This window comes from Ictidomys tridecemlineatus, chromosome 12 (assembly GCF_052094955.1).
Source record: "Ictidomys tridecemlineatus isolate mIctTri1 chromosome 12, mIctTri1.hap1, whole genome shotgun sequence".
Classification (NCBI taxonomy): Eukaryota; Metazoa; Chordata; class Mammalia; order Rodentia; family Sciuridae; genus Ictidomys; species Ictidomys tridecemlineatus.
The window spans coordinates 108,450,082-108,472,346 of NC_135488.1; the positions used below are offsets into that span (position 1 = coordinate 108,450,082).

General features: G+C 43.6%; 1 protein-coding gene across 1 annotated transcript in view; it reads right to left on the reverse strand.

Annotated features, from left to right (window-relative positions):
- Positions 1–22,265, reverse strand: part of Vsnl1 (visinin like 1) — a 103,666-nt gene that overhangs the window by 53,393 nt on the left and 28,008 nt on the right. Inside the window, exon 2 of the mRNA XM_005322624.4 lies at positions 9,592–9,758. Coding sequence (XP_005322681.1) covers positions 9,592–9,753 — 162 coding nt within the window. The 5' untranslated portion in view covers positions 9,754–9,758. The remainder of the gene's footprint in view (positions 1–9,591; positions 9,759–22,265) is intronic.

Genomic DNA, 22,265 nt, shown 5'->3' on the forward strand with positions numbered 1-22,265 from the left:
GACAGTTTTCTTTTGGAAAATACTCCATTGGCCACTGGAGATAAGCTTCATTCCCAGACCCCAGGTTGATCAATGATATCGGATACAAGTCCATATCACCATTTTAAGGGCCAGAAAAATCCAGTAACGTGAAACAGCTTTACACTGGGAGACCCATGCATGACTTTGCCTATTCAAGTCTAACCATGTAATGGAAACAGGCTATTTCTTCCTCTTTGGCTCTATTTCCATCTAGAAATAGACTGTCCTTGGGCAATCGGCTGCAGAGACAGCTATTACAGAGCAGGGCCTTCTGGATTTAAATTCTTATTATCAGGCTGGGGTCGAGATACTTCCTCTTGGTTGTTAGTTGGAGCAATTAAGAAGTGGGCTCACCTTGACCCCCCTTGCCCACTAAAGGGCTTCAACATCCTCATTTGTAAAAAGGAGGACAGAGCAGGCTGAGTGGCAGCTAAAGGCATCTTTCCAACCTTATCCTGAGGACCAGGAAGTTAAGGTATCAGCTAATAGCATTCCTTCAGGATATCATAGTGGCAATGACCATTGATATCCCTCTAACTGACACCTGCCCTATCACAGGAGAGCAAAACCCTAGGGTGTGGAAGCCATCTGAAGTAATCTCACTCCACTGAGACAGGGGAAGGTTATCACTTGGACCTCTCTGGGGGCACTCTCTCTCTCTAATGCAAAATGCACTAGTAAGCTAGATTTGGCCTGAGACGACCTCACCAACACACAATGCCCTTGGAGCCTCACGAGGGACCCTGCTTTCCCAGAAATCACATTTATTGTTGCTTCTTCCTTGAGATTTCAGACCCAGCTCTTGCTTTCCACATTAATTCAAGTTGAAGTGCAGCTTCAATCATGTTGGTAAACATTCTGAATGGAAATGAATTCCCAGGTTCTCACTAAAAGTTGCAACATCCTCACCAGCCCAATCTGGATGACATTATGTGTCTTATGTAATGTCTATTTCCCTCAGGGATTAAAATGCTCTTTCTATAGCTCTGCCCAACAGATTTTTAATGTGCTCTTACTCCTAATTACCTAGTATTAACAAGCAGAATCTGAATCCCTCCAAACTGATTATCCAAAAAATGTCTTTTGAGCCAAGAGTTTTATTTTCAAAATTGATTTGGATCAGATGTTGAGAAGAGATAATACTCATCTTTGTTAGTTTCTTTTGATAGAATATCTGATGGGGCAGTAAGTGCTCCAGGGACACTGGGCTGTTCAGTGTCTAGAAGGCCTCCTGTGTTCAGGTACCTAATACGGAACTGCTGATCAACCACACCTGGGCAAGGTGAGTCATTATTCACAAAGCACCCCCCACTCTTACCACTTTCTCATCACAACAAGAGCCTATAAAATAAGCAAAGCTCTGAGGGTTCTTCCCATTTCAAAGATGAGAAAACTAAGGGTCAGAGTTTTTTGTTGTTTAGTTTAACAAATCTATAAGCATAAAGAACTTTTCTACATTTGCATGGCTAGCATATGGTAGAGCTAGGTAGCCATACTGCCTTCTTAGTAAGCTGCATCACATCTGCCTGTATCAGGGAAAATAACTCTAGCATTATGAGGCTCTGGGGAGAAGGGAAGGACTCTCCCTAGTGATAAGGTAAGAAAAGCTTGCAGAATTGTGTGGAAAATCTGAAGATTCTTTCTGGGTTGGGTGCCAACTAAAGTCATGGGGATGTGGGGGACAGAGGAGGAGATTCCTTCTGGCTTTGAGATTTGGGAAGACCAAGGAGGATTCCCCAGGCAGAAGCTTTTCCCTGGTTCTATAGGATGGCCAGGGTGGAGCAGAGAGAGGGCTTCTGATCCCTTGTGCTCCACAATGAAGCCAGCCAGAGCAGCGCTGGGATGGTGCTCCTGAATGTGGCCCAGAGGACACAGAAGCACAGAAATGTGGCAGGAAGGCCGGGCAGCCAGTGGTTTGTCACTGCTTGCCACTCATTGCCAAGGCTCCTGGCTTTCCAACACCTATGGCTCTAAGTTAGGGGAATGCCACCTCCCAGAGCTCCATCACAGGCCACAGTGGGAATCCAGAGAGCCAATGGTAAGATGGGGCATATGGAAATGAAAGAAAGGATGGGAACAAAAACAGGGAGGGAGAAGAGAAGAGAGGGGTGGGGGGAGGGGCAGGAGAGAGGCCCATGGCAGGAGCATGGACATGGACAAACTTCCTCTTCTATAGCTTGCTTTCTGGACTATCTCTGCAGGACTACCAAGAGGTTTGAATTTGGTTGTTTCTTGTTTTTTATTTTAATTAATTTATTTTTATTTTGCTCCAACCTAATGTACTTCACACAGCGACCCCTCTTTCCAATGTCATTCACACTCCGGGCTCTGAATCACAATAGGTATCTTTTGTTTAAGTTTTGGGTTTTTGGTCAATGAGATGTTAGAGTCTCCAAGCAGACTGACAGCTCCTCCTGTCTAAATCCACCCTTCCTTTGAGAATCAGCTCATCCCCACCTTCCTAACCAGCCTTGGTTGAACCTCCTGGCCCTTCCCTGTCCTGATCAGGAGACCCAGTGTTGTGGCTGTTTGCATCTGTTTTAATCTCTCTTGACTACAGGCTTCTTGATGGCTCAGACTCCCCCTGGGCGGGAATCTGATGTTCTCCCCCACAGACGCAGTGCTTCACAGCTTCTGGCACATGGAATGCTCCAGAAATGAAGGGAAAGAAGGGATTGCAGTTTATCCCACTAGAATCTGTCTCTCCATTTGCATTTACATGGAGCTTTAAAGAAAATAAAGCTTAAGTGATATGTCCTGAATGAACCAGACGAAAAGTTACCTCCCGACAGCAACACATTCAACAAAGTGCAGAATTGAAATCATTATTCCTACTCTTATGCCAGTGAAATTTATCTAGTGTAGAAGGGGATTTTTCTCTTTTTGTCTTATTGTCAATTAAGATTCAATATCAGTTGTCATAGAACCTAGAATATTCAGTCTGTCAATGCTAGAAGCATCTTTTTTGGTTATTAACTTTTCTTGGGACTACAGAACTCTGTATGAAGGCAAGAGAGATATACATAACATGTTACCTAGCTTCAGGGTGTATAGAACTCCCAGTCTGTCTTAGGACATTCCCCGGTTAATGTCTAGACAAGTTCTCAAAACATTATTCATAGATTTTCCTCATAGAACCATCTGGAAGGGCAGAAACCCTGAGGAAGAGACCCAGGAAGCTACCAAGGAGCAGTCAGCCCAAGTGACTTTGATGGATGCTGAAGTTTGAGAGGTATTGGCAGACACCAACTTTTTTCATTTGCACAGATGCTAAAGCCTAGAACAACACAGATAAAGGTTCTTATCCCAAGTCACACAACCAATAGAGCAGACCTCAACAAGTACTTTTGATTTTATATTCTACAAAACAAAGGTTATACACCTATGACCTATATGCATAATATGTTTGCATACAAATTTCAGGAAGGACAACCTACTCCTGATAGTAGACTATTAAACATAAGAAAACAATTTAAAAGTGAAATTCTAAAACCACACAGAGAATTACAGAATATTTTCATTATACTTTAATGTTTCTTGCAAAGTGTGGTGATGCATGCCTACAATCTCAGCAACTCAGGAGGCTGAGACAGAAGGACGGATGTTTGAGGCCAGCCTTGACAAAAGATACTGTCTCAAAAAATTAAAAGGGCTGGAAAATGTAGCTTAGTGGTAGGGCACCCCAGATCCAATCCCCAGTATTGCAATTAATTGAATAAATATTAACAATGTTTCTTTTTCTATTAAAATACTTTATTATCAAATATCCAAATATTCCTGATTTTATAATATCATTTTTTTTTTTTTTTAGTATATGTTGCTGGGTAGTTGTGTCAATAGAACTTTCATGGGTAGACCTGTTTTTCAATGTTTTTGGACTGGAAAAGTTCTTATTAAACACCATGTATATATCTTGCTGTAAAATAAAAATGGTTTTGTTAAGTGAAACTAAGCGCCCCCAGGTTCTGAGTGCACTGATGACGGTATAGTGACAATAGAGTATTTGTCCTACAGAATGCACAAAGGAAATGAGGATGAATGAACCAATGAATGAACTTGCTCTTAGATGAGCTGGAAGAAAAATTTGCTAAGGCCAAATTACAAAGCTCTTCAGGAAATGATCACTTGGAGGGATGTGGAATGACTTGGCAGGAACTCTTGTTACATGTGAATGAATTTTACTAAAATCAGTGATGCTGAATCAATGATGATCATATTCGATTCTAGATCTCTCACACCTGTCTCAGGGGCACCTTCCAGCTGCCTCACTGATACCCAACACTCTTTTGAGAAGAAAAATTTGTGAAATGAAAAAGGCTGAGATTCAGGAGAGTTGGGCTAGAGCCCAGCAGAGCAGCATTTGGCTGTTTAGTTGCCCCTAATAACGGATCTCTTTCATCTGCAAAATGATAAGCAGCAGGGATTGAACAAGGCAGCCTCCTCTCTGGAGGACAGGTGTGAGGGTCAGGGCACTGAGCTACTGGTACGAGATGCATCAAAAGGTCCTTCAGTGCTACACTACACATCCTGTCTGGCAGCTGGGAGAAGGGAATTGCTTTGTGCTTGGGAGGACACAGAACTCAGTGCTGAAGAACCTACTTGGGGAATGAGGATGGCACAGCCCCGTGCTGCAGCCTCCTGTGCCACCATCCCACCCTGGAATGCATAGTGGACTGCGTTTGACTAGGGTACATTTTCCCATTAAACCTCACATCCTCCTCTGTATCCCATTCTACGTTGCCATGGAACTTGGCATGTGAAATAAAACCCATTTCCTTGGACTTCCAAGAGTAATCATCAATCATGATGGCAAACACAACATCATTTTCCATCCCTTCTTTCCTTCGGTTTCTATCAAGTGAGGTGACATGACAGGCCCTCTTATTTCCACTGCATAGATAAGAAAACTGAGATTCAGAGAGGCAGAGATTCTGTAAACATAGTACAGCTAGAATTGATTCTCATATTTGTAGGATTTCAAATTCTATTTTCTTTCCTTTTTTTTTTAAAATAACCTTGTGACTACCTTTTGACTCAACCTGTGCTAGCCCAAATGATGCGTGATGAGAGTAATTATGGAAGTCAAACTGCAAACATATATTAAAGTTCATTTAGGGCTCTTTACAGGACTCCACTAGCTGGTTCCTTGGTTCCTTTGGCCTTGATGTTATGGTAGCTGTGCAAATTACAAATGGCATCAGTCCTCCAAGGAAGAGGACCCGGAGATAGGGACATTTCCACTCTCACACGGCTGCTTGCTTTCCTCTAGAGTTGGCCTTCGTTTTAAAACTGTGGCCACTTCTGTGAAAACACAGTTAAAATTGCAGACTCTCCATCTTAATTCATGATCTTGATTTGGCAACTAAAATGATTGTTGGAAACAGGAAATTCTCATGGGGAGAAAATCAGGTACTTTGTTCTTGTTGATGAAATACAAGTTCTTCCCAGCCTATCGGCTGCAGTGCTGTGGTGGGAATAACAGAGCATCTGCTATAACTTCTGTGACCAGAGACACAGACATCCCCGTGTGCGGGGGTGCCAGACATTCCTGACAGAAGGTGTCCTCTTATCAGTTACAGAAGGCTCTGAGTTTGCACATGTCAACAGAAAAGGAAAGGAAGTGTACTACTTTTCTAGGGCTGCCATAGCACAGTACACAGACAACACGGCTTAAAGAAATGTGTTGTCTTGGGTCCTGGAGGCTGAAAGTCCTAGCCAAAGTCTCCAAAGGACTGGTCTTTCTCTGATCGACTTGTAGACAGCTGTCTTCTCCCTATGTTTCCCCTAAAAGGACACCAGTTGACCTGCATTAGGACCCTCTCCAATGACTTCCTTTTAACTTAATCACCTTTAAGTACTCAGTTACCACATTCAGGCACAATCTGCAGTGCTGAGGCTTAAGGGCTTCAACATAAAAATTGTGTGTGTGTGTGTGGGGGGGGGTGTGTAGTTGTTTAGCTGAAATAGGCACCGAGCTTGGAAAAAGTTGAAAACTATCACCTAAGGAATATTTTGTCTTCTAAGGCTCAGAGCGAAGTGCTCCTCCTACCACAGCATCAGTTAACTTCTTGTGTTAATACTGTGGTTTGAAATCAACCTCTCTTCTTTCCATTCTTGCCTCAGACCAGACACATGTGCCATTCCTCTTAGGAGTGAGGTTAGCTGCGTCTTCCCCATTAGCTGGGGACCTGGAGAGTCCTTCAGTCTTCATACTAGGACTTCCTGAGCAGATACACTCATGCCTGATCTGTGGCTGGCTCTGTTACAGGCCCTGGGGTTTGTGTCGATTGAAATGAGGTGCCGTGTTCCTCAGGACTGAAAGATGATAGCTGCATGGAACTGGGAAGGATCATGCCGCACCTGTTTCACAGAACTCACTCCAGCAGCTGTTTGGTGGGTGGGCTGCCAAGGGGCTGCCTTGGACTCCGGCGGAAGGGTTGGTCTGTGAGCCGCGGTGGAAGTTTTCCCCACTGGAGTGTGCATTCTGCCTTCACTCTTGGTGATGCTGGACAAATGGCCCCATTTTTTCTACCCCCTCACCCCCAGATTTCTAATGTTTTTAAAGCAGACCTAGTGCACAAGTGCCTTGACCTTGGGGTTGCAGAGGCTTCTGAAGTTGAACTTGGTTGTTCCTGGCCTTGCAGATAGGTGTCTCCCACTCCCCAGCCCTGGCTGAAGCTCATCAGGATCCGTTCTGGAGCAGCTGAGGTGGAACCTGAGACAGGTCAGCAGCAGGAGTTGCACCAGGCTGGCTGCAGTGACAGAAGGGCAAAGGCCTCCTTCAGCTTGGCTCATCCCCACCCCACGCAGAGAAGAAACTGCTGCAGACTGCCCGTTCTCCAGAATAATCACTGTGTCTTGCTGAATCCTTGCATTTTTCAGAAGCATTAAAGGCAGTTTTCCTCATCAGTCCCTCTCCTGGGCCTATTACATAACCCACATCTTTCTCCCTGCCTCTCCCTTCTAGTTTATCAGAACTTCTTTTTTTTTTTTTTCTTTTTCTGTTTATGTGGCATATTTCTTCTGTGATTCTTCCCCAATTTCTGTCCTTGGACAACTCCGGAAGGAGAAAAAGACTTTGCCTGTTTTTTGCCTATTTGACACAAAAGCACAGGCCAAGTTTGGATCTCACTGTTGGGAGGCTGAAGTAAGAGGCTGCCAAGAGAGAATCAACTAAGTTCAGAGAGTCCTATAGCCCTTTATTGAACAACAACAACAACAACAAAAACCACTGCACTTGGGGCGAGGTGGGGAGGTGGCAGATGGCTTTGGAACATGAGCATGAGTTGTACCACGAAGGACTGAGCTATGCTTAACGTTCACATGGCCTCTAGCTTGGGGCAGGGGCTTTGTCAGTGCTGAATTCTTTCAGTAGAGGAAGGAAAGACCTCATTTTTTGCATTTCAATGATTTCTTCAAAGGCTAACCTCGTCTGAATTTAAACAAACAGTGAGGAATAGGCATCCAGTGTTCTTCTAACCACAGGGTGATACTTCCACGAGCATTAGTGATAGAAAAGTGACTTCTCATTTGTCTGTACATTCCTTGGGGCTAAGAGTAAAGATAGTCCTGAAGCACAGGCTAACTCCAGGTGAGAAGGTGGTAGAAGATGTGACTTAGAAAACTATGGTGAGTGGTATAACAATTTGGAAATGCATTGATCCCACTTCTCTGCAAAAGTATTGTGTATCACTTAAATAATGGATGCATTTATCAGTATCTCTATATAAAGATGTCTATAAGATAATAATTAATTAATCAATCTTCTTAGGAATGTCATGGTGATCTTATAACATGTACACACACCATACTGTTCTACACACATTTCAGGAAATAATTTTGTATATACCTGTGGGACCCAGGTACACAACACTGGATTAGTCATAAGCCTGGGTTCCTCAGTGGCCCGTGAAATAGCTTGTCATTTATTTAGTTGGCTTTTAATGCAATAAGCACTTGCAAATCTACCAATAAAAACAGCATCTATGATTATGACACAGTCTATATTTCACCACATAGTCATTCCCCATTCCCTGTCTTACCTCTTCCCAACAGAAGCAACCATTGACCTGGATCCTGTATTTTTCATTCTTTTCTTTGCTTTCCTTTTTATAACATTTTATTGCATTTATTTGTAGTCCTATAACACATATTTTAATTTTATTTTTGTTTAATTTAGAATTGTTGAAACTTATTTTGCCTTTAGTGTTTTTTCTGGAGTTCAAATATTTTGACTGCTGTGTAGTATTTTATTGTAAAAATATTACAGCTTACTTTCCACTTTTCCTTTGATGAGCATTTGGGCTGCTTTCAAGTCTTGTTGCAGCTGTGAGCATTCTTATACATGTCCCTTCTTGAACTCGGACAGAAGTGAAATTGTTAGATCACAGGCTACAGGAAATATTTAGCCTCAGAGAAAATGACAATGTTTAACATTCGATACAAGCTTCTCACACACACACATATGTATCTGAAGAGTTCATATTACCCCAATTCACATTTGCTCAATTAAATGATAAAAGCAATGTTTTTAATTTGGTATTTTAGTCAGAAGTAGCTAAAAATGTATTTCTTTCACATGTATATTGTTACATAGTATACACAAAATGGAAAGACTTAAATCATGCCAAAACTAGAACCAACACAATCCCATAAACATAGACAAACCACAACACTATGACTTAAGAAAAATTATACTTTATGGGACAGTTACAATTAATGTTCAGGCAAAGAGTAGCTTCTAAGTAATTTAAGAAGTTAAGACTCCATGATATAGGCATTGATGCTGAGGTATATCACACCTTTTTCTTTGAAATGGGTTGTTGTAGGAATCTGGGTTCTTATGGCATATAAGAGGATCTTTCTTGGTGAAAAGTCCCTCCCAGTTACTTTCTTTGTTTATTTATTTTTTTATTTTTGGTATTGGGGATTGTACTCAGGGGTGCTTAACTGCTGAGCCGCATCCATAGCCCTTTCTATGTTTTATTTAGAGACAGGGTCCCTCTAAGTTGCTTATGGCCTTTCTAAGTTGCCAAAGCTGGCTTTGAACTTCCAATTGTTCTGCCTCAGCCTCCTCGGCTGCCTGGATTACAGGTATGTGCCACCACAGCCAGCCCTCTCAGGTACTTCCCCTTTAACAGAGATCACACACACACACAACCTTTAAAAAGCCAAACAATGTTGTCATTAGAAACCTGCTAATAATTATCAGCAAACCCAAGTATCTGATTCTTTGGTTTTTCACTAGATGTTGTCATCTTTCAAACAGTATTCAGTGTTTTAACAATTACTCTTCTTGTTCAGAAACCTCTCGATTTATCTCTAAACATATGTATGTGTGCACTCACGTGCGTGAACACACACACACACATACACTCACACACACACACATACAAATACTTTTTAAATACTTTTAAACTTGCATTTTTAAAAAGTGCCCATTTTTCTTTTTGGTTAGAAAACTGCCAGAATTGAAACAAACTGACTCCTTCCAGTTAAAATTCAACGTGAAGGTACGTTTCACGGAGACAGTATTTTCCAGCCCAGGAAATGAAAGGCTGGGCGCCCTACCTTCACGTAGAGCTGCTGGAACTCTTCAAGGTTCAGCCTCCCGCTCGGGCAGTCCTTGAGAAACCCTTTGTACCACTGCTTCAGCTCGTGCTCATTGAACTCCGTGCTCTTCACCAGGTCCTCCATGACTTCGGGAGCCAGTTTGCTATTTTGTTTCCCCATTCTGCCTGCAGAAAAGCAAATGGAGGCCGTTAGTGCTGTGGCGGTGCCCATTTCTAATTGAGGAGATCTGAGCAGCCCCTGAGCTGGGACTCACTCTGGGGTGTCTGATCACAGTCCCCCAAGTCTGCCTCACTCTACTCTGTGTTCTAGGAGCAAAAAAGACTCTTTGGACAGTTCAAGGGCTGCGAGGCTCACCCTTCTCCTTGTGTCACTTGTCATAAGGCATGGATCCCCAAGTGGAAACCAGGCAGCCATTCCTCTTTGTGTTGTTCGTATCAAGTGCATGGAAGCATTTAGTTTCCTTCTATGAGTTATGACTCATTAGCACTTGCTGCCCAGGTGTCTAATTCTACATTTAGATTACAGGGATTTTCAATGGGGTTAGTGACAAGAACAATAAGAAGACTTTATAATCAATTGATCAAAAATGGCTTCGAGCCAACCCCTAAAAACCAAAGGTTAAATGCTTTCTCTGATATGTAGATGTTGACTCAAGACAGGTGTGTTGGGAGGGAGGAGTAGAGGTTCACTGGATTGAACACAGGGGAGTCAGGGGAAGGACGGAGGGGATGGGAATGGGAAAGCAGTAGAATGAATTGGACATAATTTTCCTATGTTCTTGTATGAATATACAACCAGTATAACTCCACATCACGTACAACCACAAAAATGGGAAGTTATACTCCATGTATGTGTGATATGTCAAAATATATCCTACTATCATGTATAACTAAAAACAACAAATAAAAAAGTTTTTAAAATGGCTTAGAATTGAGAGTGGTGGTGCATATCTGTTATCCCAGCTATGGAAGAGACTGAGGCAGGAGGATCACAAGTTAGAAGCCAGCCTAAGCAACTTAGTGAGACTCTGTCTCAAAATAAAATAGAAAGGGCTGGGGATGTAGCTCAGTGATAGAGCAGTTGCCTAGCATGTGTAAGGCTCTGGTCTCATTCCCTAGTGCCACCACCACCAAAAATTAAAAAAAAAAAAAAACAAAAAACGGTGGTGGGGGGGGAATCTGGATAAGTAATCATAGTGCATTTAGTTGACCTAGTTCTAAAGCTGTAGATTTTTTTTTCAAATAAAAATAACTCACATTAATTTCTACTTCTTTTATTTTTACAAACTTCCTATACTTTATCTTCAGAATTGACAAAACTTTAATGGCTTTTTCTAGAGATTAGTTGGTGAACTTTAGTTAACATGATTCCAAGTTGTTATTGTTATTGATAGGAAGGAAAATAATAGTACATAAGATATTGTTACCTATACTAATGATAGGTGTGTGGCTAACATCATATTAGCATGCCAGGGGATGGGAAAAAATTTGGAGTCATTTCTAATTTTTACTCCTGACATGGCCTTTTAACTTATGTGTTATTTAGGGCAGTATTAATTAACCATGCTGTCTTTAATTTCTCACTAAATTAAGCAGATATAATAAAGTTCTCTCAGCTTTACTGTGATGGTTAATTAAGAAATGAGTAGGTAAATAAAGACCCAAAAGAATATTTAGAAATTATTATAGTAGTTGTACTCGTGCTGGAAAATTAAGGATATATTTTTGAATGTCCTTTCAGATTTCTGTTTTATAATAATAATATAAGTAAAGCATGACAAATTAACCTCAGGTTGTTTCAAAAGGTCAAGAGAATCTTGAAAATCTGAGGGACAACCAGAATAAGAGAAATACCAGAAGATCTTTAAAACCGAGTCATAGGTAAGCGAGTTAAGTTTTGAAGAATTTATGCAAGTGGACCTCATTCTGCAACATGCTTGAAATGGGTTTTCAACCCAAGATTGTTGCAGGCCTATACTTGCAACAGTCAAGAGGGATAATCTCATCACATACTTTGCAGTTATTATTTTTTAAAGCTTCTCCTAAAGGAGACTCCACACCCACTGTCAGTAACCTGCCCTAACATTGAACAACTCTCTCATCATAATAGAACCTGACCAAGCTTACTACTTCCAGGGAAAGCTTCCACCGGAGCCCTATCCTAGCTGCATACAGCACTGGCTGTCAGTTACCTTCCAAGCTCCTGGGCTTGAGAGAAGGACCTGGGGGTCAGCAACTATCCCTTCACTGTGGAGCTTCTCATGTTTTGCTGTTGATTTCAAGTTCCAAGTCTCTTATTAGCAACTGTCTCTTAATTGTAAGTTGTGGGATGCCACAGCTGGATTTGGAAATCAAGTGGGCACTCAGGTATCAGGGTTAATTAATTTGGGTAAGAAAACTGTGATTCATGGTTATCCTGACAATCAAAAAAAAATGTATTTTTGCCAAACCTTTCAGTACTTCATTTTGTTTTTTTTTTTAGTAGAGAAGTATAGACCTTCACTATTAATCTAGAACCTCACTTAACAGAGAACCACTCAATATGGAATGTTGCCTGGGGAGAAGGCACTAAATGGAACATTTCTCATACTTTAAGACAACTGGGCAGCAAGGACGAGGGCAGCTCCCTGAAGCTCAGCACACTGGGTGACTTGTAGATCACACAGCTCAGCAGAGCCAAGCTGGAAATTTGAACCTGGATCCATAAGACTCCAGCACATAATCTTAGATTGGAGGACAAATGTTATTTCAGAGGAAGGAACAGGGGGAGCAAAAGCAGGAAGGTCAGAGGGATCTGAAACAGGTCCAGGAAGGGATGAAAGAAGGTTATTTTTCTTTGCAAGACGGGCTGCCTTGTTTGGAAAAGACAGATTTATTAAAACCACAAGCTCAGAAATGACTTTGTATTAATGATGGAAAAATGGATTAAAGGGTATTAAAAACCACCTCTCCCAAGAGCCTTTAGAAACTCAACAATGTATCAATTCAAGAAAACTCGAATTGTCCACGGAGCATTTGTGATGCCTTAACCATTCTCTCTGGCTGGCAGGAGATAGTCTCTTCTGAAGGAGCTTTGTCAGGACCATGAGTCACAGCTTTGGAGACTCAGTGCATAACTGCAGCCCAGGTGGTTATGGGTCATGGTCAGTACCACTGCTCAGGTGTGCCGGCTAATGGGTGGATCATGCAGAACGTCAAGTTCTGGCCTGGCTTGGCATGACATTGCCCCTGCCCTCACCAGGCCTCATCAGGTCCTCTCTGGGTTGATGACTGACCTCCTCCCTGAGCTCCCCAACTTCAACTTATCTTCCGCACAGCTGAGTGAATTTATGAAATAAAAGCCTTGCCATCTGGTTTGTGCCCTAAAACCTTCCATACTTCTTTTTTGTCCAGGCTGCAGCCCCATCTCTTTAGCATGGTATAAGTCCATCCCTGCATCCTTGTATCCTTATGTTCTGCCAATCTGTCTTTGCACTTCATATGCTAACAGTAATGAACTGTTACAGGTTCTACAAGTGTTCCATACTCCCATGGCTCTGAGTATGCTATTCTCTTTTCCTAGAGTGACATTCCCCCTGTGTCTGCTCAGCGGACTTCTTCCCCTTCTTTACATAGCTTCATGTAACACTTCTGAGAAGCTTTCCCTGCAGATGTGGACACTCTTTGTCCTTGTTGTCTTCCTTCCCTTGATCATCATGTATTTCTCCAATGGATTGTTAGATTCTTGGGAGAGGGGACTTAATTCTCTTTGCATCCTTTGTAATTTGTTCTGGGTATTCAACAAGTATTTTTTGAGGAAGTGAATAAATTAGGGGAACAGAGGCAACTGGCATATTTTCACCCCCCCACCCAAGAAAAATCAACCTCATAACATAGATATGAGGAGCAGTCACAAGCTAGAAAAGGAACTCCTCAGAGGGAGGAGTGTTGGCTTAATTTTATGGAAAACAGCCTGCCCTCCCAGAGAGGGCTCTTGTCTGTTCTCATCATTTAATTCTGGGCACCTGGAAGGCAGGGTCTGTGTCTTTTATCTCAGGGTCCTCAGTAATTGGCAAGAAGATGCACTTGGTGATGTTTGTTGGGTGAGTGGAAGTGTGGATGGATGGATGCTCCCACCTGTGCTGCTTTTGTTTGGGGCTGCTGTGACATGGGCCAAGTAGTGGTCCTCATTATGGGATCAGGTTGGTAGAAAGGGTAAAAATGACAGCAAATCTTTTAATATTCCCAATAAAGAGTTTCCAAGACATAATGTGGGCAGCAGGGGCAGGAGGGAGAGTGCCAGCTCTCTCTCTCTCTCTCTCAAATTACTCTGTCATCTTGGGTGAAATACTTTCCTTCCCTCTTCTCAGTTTCCCTATTTAAAAATGAGCAATTTGGATCAGACAATCTTTAAGATTCTCCCAACTCCACCATTCACTGATTTTTCTGAACAAGTTTTGTGACTGTCAAATATGGGTGACAGACTTCAGATTGGCTTGTCTCAGCCTACTTTGGCTCTACTGGGTTTTACCTGAGAACCTGTCAGAACTTGAGCATTTTGTTGCCCAAGAAGGGAGGGGATGCAAACCAGGGTGCATTCCTTGTAAGCTGTTGTTCTAGGCAACAATGTAAAATGCAGCCCCACCCCAAAGCTAAGGGATTCATCACTTTGTGTTTCCAATAGAGAGAATTTCAGTGCTACACACAAAAAGGAACTGGCGGAAGGGCTTTGGAGGTTGAGAGAACTCCTTGAAGATAGAGCTCTGGGAAAGGAAAGTCCAGCCCACTTACTTGCAAATGATCCCAGGAAAAATGGTATTTTTTAAAAAACAACTGTAGTGTACAAGAGGATTTTGTGCACTAAAACTAATATAACAATGCTCTAAGAGAGAGATAATCTTCTTTCCCCTTTTAGTGATGAGCATTTTGAAGGCTGGGGAAATTAAACCATTTTCCCTGGCTCAACCAGCAAGTGAAGGCTTAGTGCAGGCTGAAGAGAGTCCTCCCGTGCTCTTGGCTTTCTAAAGCAGGACATCATCTTCTCTTGCCTGAATTCTGCGACCACCTCCAACTGCTCTGCCTGCCTTAGGTCTATTCACCTGCCACTCATGTCCTATCTTGTCTCAGTAGCAGGTTCCAGAGCAGAGGAGGCACAGCATGAAAGAGAGTATCCTACAGGAGGGTGGGGGGTGGGCAGGAGAACTTCCTAGAAGAAAGTTTCTAGCAGGAGGCTGGGAAGCACCTGCATCCATTTCTCTACATAGATTCTTTGGTGTTAAAGAAGATTTCGTTAAAGTGTGTGTGTGTGTGTGTGTGTGTGTGTGTGTGTGTGTGTGTCTGTGTGCACTGCTCTGAGCTCCTTCCTTTCCCTCTCTATTTAATTCTAGCTCCCCAGGACATACCAGGGCCTATTGACTATAGTGAGGCACGCAGAACGGCACAGCCAGCTCCTCCCAGGTAATCCGGCAGTCAGCCTGGCTACCTCTTGGTGAGATTCATCTAAAGTCTGAGTGGCTGAGATGGAGCAGCACAACCACATGTGTAGAGACACAGCAGCATAAGCACATCAGTGGGTAAGAGGCTTGGAAATCGGCCCAGAGCCACAGAAGAAAGGGTTTTAGAGACTAGGGCTGCAGGTCCCTGGAACGAATGCGATGCCAGCTAGCATGCAAAGAGACTTGAATGGGAGTCCGGCTGGTTCTGGTGCTTGGTGACTCAGGTCAGCCTTTCCAGCCCCAAGCTCCTCACCTGCACATGAAATAACTGCAAGAGTCTGGCCTTGCTCATGCTTCAGTTCCTGCCTGGTATGACCTTTTTATCCCTTGGCACCTGTCTAAACCTTAGTCTTCATGCCAGGCTCAGTCTAATCTTGCCTCCTCTGTGATCCTTCTCTACTGGCTTTTGCCATGAAAAGACCAAAAAGAGTCCAGAGGCAAATCTTTCAGGCTTTGGTCTTCTTCAGTGTGTCAGGTTTGAATTCTTAATGCTGGACCCCAGCACAGGGATCCTGAGACCATATCAGGGATGCCAGGAAGGGAGCAGAGAGAACTTAGGTCACTGTGGTTTTGTGTCAGTAATGACCAGGGTATAATTAACTTAATGGAAGAAGGCAGAGAACCCCAGGGATACTCAACTGGGCAGACACGGCTAGGCATCTTCTGTGAGGCCCTGTGTTGACATGGTGGGATGTAAAGGAAGACACGGTCCCACCCTTGAAGGACTCAGACCTGAACACAGGAGATGTTTGCAACTCTGGAATGTGAAGCCTGAGAAGACGAGCACTCACAACAGAGAGCTATGGTGCACAATGGGGACACAGGGACACAGTCCCTCCAAGCAGGCAATTTCACTTAGGACTGCTCCAGCTAAGAACTCCTAAGGAGTGTTTCCTAATTCTGCCTAGATGCCAGAATCACCCCTGGCTACTTTGTCAACACGGTCCATGGGACCCTCCCTCCAGGGAAATCTGTACACATCCTTGCAACTCAGGCGAATATGATTGTCAACTTGGGGTATACTGCTGCATAGCATGAAGAAAAGCCAAAGCAGATGGTCTAAGCAGAAAACACCCAGAGCAGTGCAGGCGGAACCCAAGTTCCCTCTGCTCCCTCCCTGGCATCCCTGATATGCTCTCAGGATCCCTACGCTGGGGTCTAGCATTAAAAATTCAAACCTGACACACTGAAGAAGACCAAAGCCTGAAAGATTTGCCTCTGGACTCTGTTGGGTCAACCCTTTGGGTTCAGGTTGGAGGTTTGAGGCTCAGGACAGTGATGGGCTCTCTCAGATCCCAAGGGCAGGTGATCCTGAGCTGAGAAGCCAAGTCTTCTGCCCAGTTGGGTGTCCCCCCACCTCTGCAGTGTGTTAAACCCTCAAACCATGTTTGTCTCTACACAAAGACGTTGAAACCACCTCCATCAACAAGTCCTGTGAATCCTATAAACAAATGAGGTTTCCAGTTTCTGGAGACTGTTGAAACAACACCGACGTCCATGCCTCGGAGTGTCCCAGCACCTCGTGTGCAGCTTTCTTTTCTAATAAAGTTGAATATCTGACACTCTGGCTCTTTCTACTCCTCTCGTCTCCATCCTTCCAAAGTCAAGTATTCACAAGGCCCCAGCAGCATTTCCCAGGGGACAGGGAGAGTGTTGATCACAGGCTGGCATTTCATGCCGTGTCTGGAAACCAGAGCAGCTTCAGCAAAGAGAAGCCTTTTTGCATGGTGTTCTCAATGACATTGCCTTGAACCTGAACCTCGTGGGATTACAACTGAGGTTCTGGCCTGCAAGCATGAAATAGGCACCGAGGCACAGACTTCATCCTTGGGGACTCGAGATAAAAGGAGAAAGAACATATTTGATCTATAATAAATGAGGAAATGAGAAAAAAAACTTTGATGGCAGTGGCAGTGGCACTGTTCAAGCAAGGGGCAACAGGTGTATTCACGAAAGGGTGATAAAGACATGGAGGTAAACGCAGAAGTGGTCCCAGGGATCTATCATCTGGTCCAACCCTTTTGTCTTCTAGAGGTTGCCAGGGGGAGGTCAGGGCACTTATGCCAGGGAACATGGCAGGCAGTAACAGAGCCCAGAGTGCCCTCACATGCGGTTTGTAGGCTGCTGCTGTGCCCAGGCCTTTAATCCTTGTGTACTGAGGTGGGTAAAGGTCCTAGGCCCTGTGGAATGGGGAGAGCCAGTGTATGTGGCCAGGGTGTGAAGAGTGGTCTCCCTCCGTGGGCTTGTCCTAGTTGCTTCTAGCCATGTTCCCTCCTGAGCTTGCCCTCTGCAGGGCAGGGCCTGAGCCCGAAGTGGTCGGAGGGTCTTAGCTAGGCACATCCCTGACTCCAGGTGGGAGCTGCCAGTGGACATTAGTCTTTGGGTCTCGATAGTTGTTCACCAGCAAAAATCCAACTGGTAATGTGGGGACCAGGGCTTCTGAAACTCTGATAAAGCAAAGGGTCAAAATTGTAAGCTCAGACCATGAAAGTCAGATGAATCTCTATCTTTTCCCTGCTTTCTAAGAAAGGATGAACTTTTCCCAAGCATCTGAGGAGCAGAACTCAGGCCAAAGCCTTCTGTGTAGCCTGGCATCAGCCTGTGTCTTTTTGAAAAGTTTCTACTCAGTGTTCTTGAACCCCATTTTGTTGGTTCCCTTTCCTTTCTATTAGGCTTGATGTCCCTTCTAGTTTCACTTGGACTGAGTTTAGTGTGTGTGTGTGTGTGTGTGTGTGTGTGTGTGTGTGTGTGTGCGCGCGCGCGCATGCGCACCCGCGCCCGCACGTGCATGCTGGGGTCAGACCTGGAATCAAATGGTGTTCCTTTAAATACAAAGTATATGACTTTTGATAAGTTACTTAGCCCAATGGAACATCAGTTTTCTTATTTGTTAAATGAAAATGATGTTCTTTGCTCTTGGGGATGTAAACAGGATATGTAAAATATCATGTTGAGTTTTTTTCTGATAGTGCCTTTTCAAACATTAAGCAGGAATTCAGTGACAGTAGCTTTAACAGTCCTCATTATGGGGATCCAGCACATGAACTTCTTCAAAAGGTGGACACTTCAGGATTTCGACTGTGACCCTGAGTCACTCTAACCTTAATACCTGGTACTAAGCCTGGTATGTGTGAACAGAAGTACCCAAAATGTGAGACAGGGAAGTTACTATTGTCCTGCAGATTCTCTTGTATGCAAAAGTGCTTCCTATCTGGCCCAACAGAGGAAAGTCACCAAGGATCCCACAGCCCAGACTGAGCATCAACTGTTGGGTGGACGGTTTCCATCCAGTTCTTCGCTCACCCACTGAGCAGAAGTGTGAGCTGATTAATAGCTGGTGGCCTTTCATCGGGCACTGTCTCAAGCAGCCACCCCCTTTTCTGCATCTTATTCTTATTTCCCTGCGTGTCCCGACCACTCTATGTAATTCTGAGCATTGGCTTTTATGAAAGGAAACGGGCCACCTTTGGCAGTGTCAGAACCTCACTTAGTCCTGGGAGGTAGCAGAGGAAATGCCTTCATTAATAATCACAGCCTTCTGTCCAACAGATTGTGTTCTAGGTTGTGCTGCCAAGTCCCAGTGGGAAGGGCCCGTGGCCCTTATCTCAGAGCAGCAGGGAGCTGCTGAGAGAGAAGAGCAGACCAGGAGTGTCCCAAGTCATCTGCACATCCCTGTCACGGGGCTGGGCCTGAAGCATCAGGGGTGCACCACTTTCCTTCCTCTCAGAGTGAGGCTTGGGATATTGGAGGAGTGAATGGCATGCCCACGTGTCTGCAGTAGTGACCGAGTCACAATCCACTCATCTCCTGAGTCTCAGGCCACTGTTCTTCCCCTCCAAGGGAAATTTGTTATCTCTACAGAAATTCCAAAAAGGTACTTAACTTTGATGTTCTACTATGAAGATGGCTTTATATAAATAAAATGTTCTACCTGAAGAAAATGTGATGCTAAAAATCAATCAATTCCTTATTTGTTCAACAAATTTTTTAACTCAGCATTTCTGTATGGTTTCCAAATTGATCTCCAGGGCATCTTTCCTGAATACTAGATAATGTCTCCAGCTGCCTGCTATGCCTTTCCACCATTGTATCCTACAAAAACATCGAAACCGATGTATCCCAACATTCCTTTTCCCCTAAAATCTCTTTTTTTCTTTTCTTCTCTTGGGGTAATGACCCAGCCATCTTCCCAGGGTCCCATTCATCCTGCTATCTTGAGCTTCTCTATTTCCTTCTTGTTCCTGTATCTAATCAATTATCGAGTTAAGTAGTTTAGTAGCATCTACCCCCTAACTCAACTCTGTCTACTTCCCTCTGCTCCCAATGCCTTGGTCTGGGCCATTATCACCTCTCACCCTGATGATGGAAGTTGCCTCCCACCTTGCTTCCCCATCCTCAGTCTTGCCCTGCTCAAATCCATCTTCACACTGTAGCTTGAAGGATCTTTCTAAACCACAAACCCCACTCATGTCACTCCTGTTTAAACCCTGCAGTGGTCTCTCCCTAGCTTATTTTGAGCTCCAGCACTTCCCAGGCCTGCTCGCCAGGGTCTATTCTTCCCATCCGTCTCCCCTCCCAGCACACCTTTAGTCTCCACGCTCCCCATGTGTCCACCCTGTGCTCCAACCTCTTGTATCATATCCAACCTCTCTGATGGTTTCCTTTTGGGGTTCTTTTTGCTTTGAAGACAGTTCCCATTAATAGCACCGTGCTTTTCTAGTGAACTCCATGAAGGCTTCTCATCAATGACTTTGTTGTCTGGCTTTCTATTTTACAAGCTGATGGCACATTGCACAGCTACTGTCCCTGCATCCTGCCACGGCAGTATCTGTCATGAATGTCTCCCATCGCACCACAGGTGGGGATCTGCAAGGACAGAGTGATTGTGTCACTCACCCAACACCTAGTTCGGAGCCTACAACTTAGCAGGTACCCAGAAATATTGTTGAATCAATTAGCTACTCTCTGATCCCTGCCATCAGCATCTAGAATTTATCAGCTGAGTTCTAAAACAGAGACTATGAAACAGATCGAAGATGACTGTACTAAGTGCCATTAGTGGGAGACAAGCAAGGTGGAGAGAGAGAGAGGAAAGGAGAGAGAGAGAGAGATAGAATGCACAAGAGAGAGCTCCTGAGCTTCTTATTAGGAAATCAGCAACAAAAACCTGCAGAAATTGAAAGATTGCATAAAGAATATTTTAAAAAGCAGTCCCTCAAAATTATTTCAAGAAAATAATCATAGAGACAACACTCTCTAGAGACATATTTACAAGAGAGCATTGTTCAAAATGCTTTTTTTAAAAAAATGTCTCTCAGAAGAAACAGACTAAATAAATTTTGGTACTGCTACATGGTGAAAAAGGAGTGATTAACAGTGACACTGGAGGTCTGCATGGACTCACATGGATCAGTATTGACTCAGCGTCGTTTATCTAAATTAAAACAGAAATATGCAAGCAAACACCATAGTTTCAAGGATAAACACTTGACTGAAGACATATATTTTAAATACCTCAGAGTAGAGGAAGGGGGTGTAGTCAACATAGAGGATAAGGAAAAATTAAAAACATATAAGAAAGTGCAAGGAGGTCTCCATACAGGCCATGATGGAATGTGCCAGGAACTCAGTGGTGTTACTAACCTGAGTGCATACTTGATGCCCCCAAAAGAAAGACGGAAGTAGAAGAAAGGAGATATTGCGATCAACTGCTCAGTGGGAAAAGCAGGTCACAAAACAGTGCATAGTATCACCTTGCTCTTGCCTAACACACACTTGCTGAAGCTGGGTGCTCGGGAAGTCTGACCAGTTCATAATTTACATCAAAATCTTAACAATGTAACTGTGAGAAGTGTACTAGTAATATTTTCCTCTCCATATCTTTCTGAATTTCTGTAGTGAGCACATATGACATTTATAATCAGGAAAAAATGCACAAATACAATTTTCATTTAAAGAAACAATTGTCTTTTATTCACAAATGCATCAATCTTGGGAATCCTGAAACAAGAACTGTGATGGGGCTTCCCATCAGAACTGCATCCTTTCACTCAGTTCACAGCAATATTTCAGGATATACTTGTAGGCCAAAGAGCTTTAGTTCCCAGTCATCCTATTAACTCTGGGTGAAGTGATGAATATGGAAAAGATGTTCAGGAAAACCCCAGGCTGCCATCTCAGCATGGCAGAAGCTAACGGGGACACAGTGTCAAAATCAAGATGGATGGGTCAGGATCTGCCATGTCAGCAACTTCTCCAGGGCTCTCGTTTGTCACCTGTGAGACTGATGATAACAGTGCCAATGTCAGCGTGTTATCACAAGGCTCAAAGAGATGTAAGACAGGAGAGAGCTTTGTAAATGCTTGAAGCTCTACTCAATGCTCATTATAGTGATCGAAATTCAAGTTTGAATATAGAAAGCTCAAAGATCAAAAAGTCGATGACTCCACAGATCATCACTTCTGAGTTCCTAAGGCTGGGTCTAATGTCCAGTGAAGTGGAGAATGAGAGCTACCTGAAGAGCAAGGGAAAGACTCAAGAAGGCTTTGGAAACAGTGACATCTCTGAGCCAACCTAACCTACCCTCCTTCCAGGAAATAAGGAAGTGATGATTTTTCTCCAAAAGTAAAACACAACCTTCTGGGTCCTTAACCTGGAACCGTTGACCACAAACCCAGCTGACATCTTCTGCAGGTTTCTTAGGGTGCTCCCAGAGGCCTGGGTGGGCTTTCTGCACTGAGATCCCTTCATGGGCCACAGCTTTCCCCACAGCACTGGGTTTCAGTTCTAACTCTGCCAGTGACTCCCTGTGTGACCTTGGCAGACTCTGTGTCCTCACCGAACTTTAGTTTCCCCATGGGTGCAAGTTCCACGCAAGTTTCTGCCTCACCTAATCAGCCAGGTCATTTTAAGAAACAAACCATGGACGCAGTTGGTCAGTTGTACAATTATTTCTGGCTCTTCATCTGGTACATGGCATGTTTTTTTCCATGACATATTAGGAAAAAAACAAACAAACAAAAATATCCAAATATACAGAGTTTTGTTAGGGAGGGATGAAGAGAAGGAGTAGATTTCAAATCTCTGACATGAAGGAGTAAAGTCACCTGTGGATGAACAGTCACCAGAAAGTTCTCTCTCTCCCTCTCCTCTCTCTCTCTCTCTCTCTTTCTCTCTCTCTCTCTCTCACACACACACA